This window comes from Aythya fuligula, chromosome 16 (assembly GCF_009819795.1).
Source record: "Aythya fuligula isolate bAytFul2 chromosome 16, bAytFul2.pri, whole genome shotgun sequence".
Taxonomy (NCBI): Eukaryota; Metazoa; Chordata; class Aves; order Anseriformes; family Anatidae; genus Aythya; species Aythya fuligula.
In genome coordinates, this window is record NC_045574.1 from 6,070,184 (window position 1) to 6,078,443 (window position 8,260).

General features: G+C 47.2%; 1 protein-coding gene across 1 annotated transcript; it reads right to left on the reverse strand.

The window, feature by feature from the left end:
- Positions 1-4,628: 4,628 nt before the first annotated feature.
- GHRH (growth hormone releasing hormone) lies at positions 4,629-7,782 on the reverse strand. Its single transcript, XM_032198073.1, has 5 exons — positions 7,703-7,782; positions 6,731-6,862; positions 5,758-5,862; positions 5,028-5,165; positions 4,629-4,692 (listed from the first exon to the last, which is right to left on the reverse strand). Exons 1-5 carry the CDS (start codon positions 7,780-7,782, stop codon positions 4,629-4,631), a joined length of 519 nt encoding a protein of 172 aa, XP_032053964.1.
- Positions 7,783-8,260: the final 478 nt, after the last annotated feature.

The window sequence follows — 8,260 nt, forward strand, 5'->3', positions numbered from 1 at the left end:
GAGAGGGTTCCAGTTATACTTTTTTTTTTTTTTAAAAAAAAAAAAAAAAAGTTTTGATTTTCATTGTTGTGTTCATGCTACCTGAGTGGTTTTCATATGAATCTCAAAAATCCTTTCTTCCCTGGATCCATGCCCCACTCCACTCTCCCCTTTTCTTCTCCTGGGATATTTGAATTTCTTTTAGAAAAAGAAGAAAAAGGAAAACATAATTCTACCTTTCCCCAGGCGCCCTCTCCTCGTACTAAGTGATTTGTGAATAAAGAGGAAAGAATGGTCCTGAATCTTGTTTTGGCTGTTTCAGTCTCGGACTGGAAGTTGAGCTCACATGAAAATGAAAAGAGCTTTTTGGCTGGGCAATTTTTCTGTATTAGTCATTGCGGTGCAAAAGTTCCTCTTCTTTCATGTCCTTTCCCAGAGGTACGTGTTTATTTGGGGGCGTTTCCCACTTCTGCCATCATTTGTGATGCTGTCATCTGCATTTCTCTGCTAATTGCTGTCCTCTCAACTCAGGATGGCGCCAGGCTCTGTGGAGCTGCCACGGGTGCTCAGAGCTCAAAGAGGAGGGGTCCTTGGGCTCTGGCCCTTGTAGGCCTCATGCCTGGCAGGTTTGGGGTGCCCTTCTGGTGGGTTTGTTTTCATGGCAGCCTCTGGAAGTGACCTCCAAATATGAGTTCGGTGCCTTTTAATTCTATGTCATTGGCTCGTGTCTTCAGGCTAATGGCACATGCACTGCTTCTCGCTCACCATCCTCCTTATAACCCTGAACCTTGTAGTTGTATTTAATAACTTCATATAATCAACAAGTTAATGAGCTGGGGAGGGGGAAAGATGAGTGCTTGGAGGAACAACAGATTTCTGGGGAGTTCTCCTGATGAACAACTTGCATGTGGTAAACTTAACGGTTGCTCCTGGCTCCCTCCCCTGTGTCTGTGTGTTGGCTCCTGTTTGTCCCGTGTCAGATGGGTTTCTTTAAAGACCTCTTGGCAAAGGAACTTTACAAACTGTCTTTTGGAAATGCAAGGAAATTATATCAACCAGCAAGCATGTGGATAAAGGGTGTGGAGCTAATTCCTCCGAAGAACCTCACATGTGTGAGGCATGACTCTGCTTTATAAAAGCCATCTTGCCCCTTCCCCGCTGCAGTTGTTCACACTTAGCTCACTGTTTCTGTTCTTTGTAACACCAGTTCCTACCAGTTTGTTCGTGGTGAACACTGTACTGAACACCCTGCAGGCCTGATGAACTAGTCCCTTGACCTCCTCTGCACTCCTTGAAAGAACTGATCTCATGCTGCATTCGAGCCTTCTGGGAATAAAGGGGTTGTAAGCAAGAAATAGTTAAGCTACTATTTACACTATTTTACCCTGCAATTCCTTTTCACTCTTGAGTTTTTGAGCTTTTTTTTTTGGGTGTTGTTACTGCACACCTATCAGCTTTGATTTATAACTTTGTTTTATAACTAATCTGTTGATACTCACACTATGACAGATGCTCCGGTACACCCCCTGTAGCAGATCTCTGGCATGTTCTCCAATGACAGTACAGATGCAAAAAGAAAACCATGCAGTTCTGTGATTCATTTTCTTTGAGCTTTGCTTGTTGCTGTTGTGTTTTTTCTTTTTTGGCTATATGTTAGGGAAGGATGTTTTTACTTCCAGTGGCCCTTTATTCTTAAGACACTTTCTGATTTGCTTTTTTTTTTAAACATTTCATGCTCAGAGTTTGGGCATTTGCTTCCTCATTTTTATGCAAACCAAGCTTTCAAAGGAATCCCTCTTATTCCAGATTGGTACGCTCACTCAGCTGTTTAATCATACAGACTTAGGTATTTCCAAGGTATTTTATGATACATCTTTTGATTTAAAACTATTGAGTGTAGTATAGTGTTTGTGTATAGCTTTCATGTCACTTGTAATTTTTTTGCTACCTTGTTTACTTTCTAATTGATGAATATGCTTTTGGGTAGGGGGGTTCCTTTCCTTGGAGCAATTTGTAATGGCTTCAGGCACGTTGGCTGGTGTTAGACAACAGTTTTACAAACCCACTTTGAAGCAGTCCCATTCAGGTTTCTTTTGTTCCAGCTGTACTGTGAAGCAGAAGGATGACATGTCTCACCGTGACAGTTCTCTGCCTGCGTAAGGGTAACGGATCACCCATTAGTGGGCTGCTGCTGTCGGAGCTTTACTGATGGACCTCAGCATCCCCCTGTTGCTTCCCCCCCTGCTGGGCAGTCGATAATATTTCTGTAGTGCTACCGTTCTAAAACTTCAACAGGGAGAATGCAATCTATCGGGATTTGGTGCAAGTATGAACTCATTTCCATGTGTGCTGGAACCTACTGCACTAAGACATGATCACCTGAGGAAAAAGGAGATGGTAAATAGTGTGAATTACCAGGGAATTGTTTGGGTGCAACGAGGGATACTTTAGGAGGCCCTCACATGTTTGTTTGCAGGTGTAATTCCAGCCTGGCCTGAAGTGGTTGGCACTGGACCCAGTGCCTTTGTAAGCACAGCTCTGAGTTGCCCTCTGTGCTCTTGCTGCTGTCTTTGAGCAACATCTTCCATTTCCATTCTGTGCCTGGAATCAAGAAACTAACATCTCGATAGACACAGAGCCATCTTGACCTGCTGTTGGACAGGTTTATTTAGAACAACTTTTATTCCCTGCTAATGATGGGAAAGCATACCCCATCCTGGCACTATTTACATTTCTGAAGACATAAATATTACATGAACGATGGGATAATTGGGGTGACAGAGAAGGAAGTAGTTATGTGAGAGATCACTGGGTTAATAACTTCTTGTAAGTGGCAGTGGGAACATTTACAGCTGTAGCCCTAGCCGTGGTGGTGTTCAGAGCCCCTGGCTGGCACCCTGAATTAAAGCAGTGTCAGCCCCATCTGATGCACAGGCCTCTCCTTTTCCTTTTACAGAGCAGAGCTGTAGCCTCAGCGTAAACACCTCGAGGCTGAACAGTAACTGCTCGTCACCAGGCTTCTTAGAGACCAGGTTTGCTGCCAGGGCTCTGTGCAGGGGCTGGGCAGTGAGAGCCCCCAGCGGGGTTTGGGTGGTGGGCTGGTGGAGTCATGCGTTACCTCGCCCTGCTCTAACTGCGTGTGGCTGTGCCATCAGCATCTTTTTGGAGGAAGCTGTAGTCAGTTCACTAAACTGCCAAAAGTTGCCTTTTGGTGGCCTCGTATTTATTAATCAGGCCCGCAAACAGAATGATGACTTGGCAGAAATTTTGCTGCACTTCGTGATTTGAAAGTCTTAATTAGTAGACAATATGTCTCCAGGATTACAAGTGTACTCATTTTAGCCTTTATATGTAAAGCAGCCTGAGGTTAAACCACAGAGGCTTGTTGGTTTGTTTGTTGTTGTTTTTTTTTTCCTGGTTCAGTACACAAACCAATGTTTAGAGAGGGGAATTAAATTGTAATGACTGCAGTAAATTAAGTAGTGCATCAGAATTGCATTCCTTTAAACGGGTTTGAGGACTGTATGCTTCAGTTCCAGCTGGTCACCTCCAGGAATGTCTTCATGGCTGTGAGTGGCTTACTGTACAGTTAGATCCGTGAGCTCTGAGTTATTCTGTACAGAAGCAGGAGGAAAAGAGAATTATGAAAAAGCTATAGGTGAGTGCACACTTTTTTCTTTTTTTGAGGCTTTTCCTGGCTGACCTCATTTGTGAAAAGAACTGAACGTAACCAACTCAAACATGGCAAGAGATGCTTAAATGCCATGCTTTCCTAGCTGAATCCACACGTATGATTTATGTACAGTTCTGGTCTTTCTCCCCTCCTCCCCCCCCCCTTTTTATTTAATATTCTCACAGATCTCTCCACGCTGCTTCATATTGTGCTGGCTAGGGCTAGACAAGCTTAATTTCTGAGACAGGAGTAAGATGGAATTGCTTCACGGAGGAAAACACATTTGTATGAATGAAGGGATTACCAAGGATGGCCTGAGTGCTGGCTCTGAATCCCCCAGGGCTGGCAAGGCTTAGAGCATATTTCAAGTTCCAGGCGGCTAATTTTAGGACTGAGGGGAACAGAAAACTAAGGTTTCATTTCCTATCCAGTGCAATGAGGGAAAACCTGAAATGTACTGGGCATCTAGAGGAACTTTCTGTGCCTTGGGAGAAGATTTTTGTCTGCGTTTAGGTTAGCTTCAGCCATGGTGTCTGTCAGCTTTATGAGGATGTTTTGGCTGCTACCAGCCTGGTCCCACATATCCAAAAGGGTGTCTGAGTTCTGGATTTGCTGATAGATCTGAGAGCTGTGGTTGTGGTCGGGCTCAGGCCAGAGCAGTTAGACCAGGGGGCATCTTGTGGAGACACGTACCTAGGTGTCTGCTCTGACTAACAGGTCTGAGTGGTACTAATGTCAAGTACCTAAATAAGGTACTTAAAGTACCTAAATAAGGTACTTGACATTAAAAAAAAAAAATGGTTGGGAGCTTTTTTTCCCTAAATTGCAGCCTACACCCTTTTCTCATGGGCAGTGGTGGGAGTTGGCTTTGCTAAGGGAAAACCTCCGAACCACTTGTTGGGTGCAGCATTACACACACAGTTGTGCAGGGAATGGTACTCACCAGAGCACGGGGAGGTGGAAAAGGGAAAAATATTTACATGAGCTTAGCCAGGGTGTTGGGAAACCCTTCTAACTGGCTGCTGTTTACGTCCCGAGGCCTGTGAAAGAGAATAGGACAGTGATGACATAACTGGGATTGAGATTTGTTTTTTTCTGCTGCTGTTTTACTGAATTATGGGGGTGAGGAGGCAGCACAGTGATGTGCTGCTGTGTGCTGCGGGCTGGCTCAGCACAGGCTGATCCTTCTGTGCACCCTCCTTGCACATGAAAGGGAAGGGGTGGGTTATGGAGTCAGGTAGGAGCTTTATTTTTTTCCCTGGGTGTATCTGAAAGGTAGCACTTAATCCAATAGCTTCACAACTAAAAGCCAGACAGCAGAAAGGACCTGGCCTTATTCCTGCAGAGAGCAGGTTCCGGACCGATTCCCACCTACCTCTGCTTCTGCAGGATGGCTCCCAGGAAGTCCCTCAGCACCATCCGCTGGTGGTAGCGGCTGTCCATCAGGATGCTGTCGGACTGGCGCCTCGTCAGAAGCTCGGGCACCCGTTCTTCTGGGCTGCCTTCACTGTTCCTGTGATGCGAAGACAAGAGCCGTCTTGGTTTCAGAGGTAGGTTTTAGTCCTTCAGGCTGAGCAGTGCGGCAAGGAGCCTGCTGGGCCTGGGGCTGTTCTGCCTCATTTCAGGAGGAAATTGGGCAGCTGTTTGTTCCCGTGATAGGAGTGGGGTCAGAGCTGGCTTGCATCTGACTAGCTGGTCAAATTTAGTGGCAATAACTGATCTGTCTAGCCACAGCTGCCCAAGGTGTAGCAGAGAGGCTGTGCTCAGAGCAGGCATAACAGCGTAACAGTGGGTGTTTCCTAATGGTGAATGATCAGTGCAGCTATTAATCTGCAAAGACTGTTGCTCGTTGCTAGCATGGTACAGCTTGCAGCTGATCTGACGCTGATAGCCTCCGAGGGATGGATTAATTAGGCCGTTTAATAATTGTTGTCATTAGAGGGATCTTAGAAGTGGGGATATAGGATGCCCTTTGGGGTGTGGAGCAGCAGGAGATTGCTTCTGTTGCAGCAGAAGGCAGCTGTGCCTGCTACATGCATTAAAGAAATAAAACAAACACAGTACCAAAGCATTGTCTCTGGGACAGCAAACCCCCCAGGGCTTACCTGAGCCGCTTGCCAATGATGGTCTGTAAGAATTTGCGGGCAGAAATCTGCCCCAGGAATTTCCGGTAGTTGTCGGTGAATATGGCATCTGCGTGGCGCTGCATCCTAGGGGTGAAAGACAAGCAGGAGGTGTGCTCACTGAGCTAGCAGGGAGCGTTCTAGGTAAGAAGTGGACGTTTCAGATGTCAAAATACACCAGATGTAACTGCTGAGATCAGGGGGTGTAAACGTACCAAGGGCTTCTTAGTATTGGACTGAGTTAGTGTTGGAGGGTGAAAAGATTTGAGGGATTTGGGGTTCTGAGAGGGAGGCAGCCAGAAAAACAAAATATATCTGTTAATCAGTATTTGTACTGAAATGGCTAATGAGAAGTGCCTGCAGAGCAGCAGTGAGGTCAAAGAAGCAGCAGGAAGGAGAACCAGGGACTGGTAGAGGGCAGAGTTGCAGCTGGGACACTGCTGTGCTCTGTAGCACCGCTGTCACCTCCTGAGACAGGGCAACAGGAGCCTCGGACAGTTCTCCAGATACAGAAGCTCCACAGGTAGGAGGAGCACAAGCTGTTTGTATGGCCCCCACTGTTGTAAGGATGAATCCCCTGTACTTAAGATAAGCAACCATCCCTTGTCTCCTGGCAGGGGTGGAAAAGAGAGGCTCTGACAGCCTTCCAGGTGGGTTCGCAGAGCCTGGTGAAAAATGATGCTCCCTGCTGAAGTGCTGGGCTTGCAGCCCTGCCCGTCAGAATGCTTTGTGCTGCTGGGGGAGAGCAGGAAGCAGCTCAGGACAGCAGCAGCAGTAGGAGCTGCCATGGTCCCAGCCTTCTGCTCCAGTTTCAGGGTTCATCTGCATTCTCCCCCTTGAGCCTGGCCTCTGTGGTGCTGGAGGGACTGAGTGACCTGCTGGTGTGCTCCTGGGCTGCAGGAAAAGCGTAACCAGCGTCCTCCGTGGCAGTGGGGGTGAGAGGCAAGGTACAAACCTTTTCTCAGTAGGGTCTGTTAACAAACCCTCCTCGTCCTGTTCCTCTGTTGAGGGGTTATGGCCCTGCAGAGGGCCACGGTCCTGTAGCTGGAAGTTCACGGCCTTGCCAGTAACAGGCCCTGGGCTGTACCTGCAAAAAATAAAAATAAAAAGGAAAAAGGCATATTGCAAAACATGGTCAAATGCTGCTCAGGGTTCTTGGCTGCTCCTCCTTGTTCTGTTTTTTCCTTTCTCTCTCCCTTTCCATCCCTCCCTCACCACTAACACGAGCTCTGTCTGTCACTCTCCCTCGCCAGAAACTGCCCCGAAGCTGTCCCAGCAGTTAAAGGGCAGTTAGTGAAGCTGCCCCAAACGTGTTTTCCCCTCACTGAGCTCCCAGCAATGTCAAGCAAAACTCCAGTTCTTGTGGTATTGTCATGCCCTGGCTTTGGCACAAGGCCTGAAGCATTTTCTGTGGGGTGTTGTGAATCCACTTTAGAGAACCCTATGGCCAATTTTGTACATCCATCAATTTGTAATAGTGAGAAGTAATATTAACTTCAAACAGTTGGCAATATTAATATTAAAATATTAATATGCAGCTGTTGAGTTCATGTACTGATATATCTGTGGCTCCAATTTCAATGCAGGTAGCCTGCAGGCACAAATTTTAATCAGTGACGGTGCTGGTGGTGCTGGCTGCTCTGGAGTTTGCCAGATTCCCCTTCATAGGATCCAGCAGTCAATTCCACAACCAACTGTTTGGGCCGAAATATCCCATGTTAGGTGTCTGCCTTCTCTGGAAACCACTCCTAAGCTAGTGGCATTCCCAAAAAAATAAGCCAGGGTAAAGAAAGAGGTTCACCAGAGCACACCCAGTTTATCTGGCTTTTGAAAGGGCTGGCAAACTGAATTTGGCACGTGCTCATTTTGCAGAAGGTCAGAGCTGAGGCAGAGAGTTCCAGCATGGGTGAAGCATTCAGTATCTTACCTGAGAGCTGGGTAGAGAGGAGAGGAGATGGAGCATGCAACTAAATGCAGGAACAGGAGCAGGGTGGCCTTATCCAGCATCTTCCACCCTCTGGACTCACCTGAAATGCAGAACTGAGTCAGTGGCAGTGTCTGCCTAAAGCAAGCTCCTCACCAGCCCAGCATCGCTGCACAGGACCTTCGCAATCTCCATCTGCAGCTGTCCCCCAGGACCTCTCCTGCCCTGCTGCGTCAAGAGGAGCCCCTTCTCCACCGATCAGAAATGCCTTTGGAGCTCTCAGGACTGTGGTGCAGGTGGGATGGATTTCACCAGCAGTGTGTGTCTGCCCAGAGACAAACACTGCGGTGTTTTGCACCCTGGGGCTGGCTGAAGGGCTGTGCATCCACCATCCCAGATGGATGAGTCAGGGCAGAGAATCACCCGAGGTCGCACACCATCGGGAGCTGAATGCAATGCTTTTGTTACTGGAAGCGAGAGATGGTGGGAGAATATTCCAGTTAACGCTCTTCCTCACTTTTGATCAAAAGCAATTGATCTTCAGCTCAGAAAAGGTTCTTT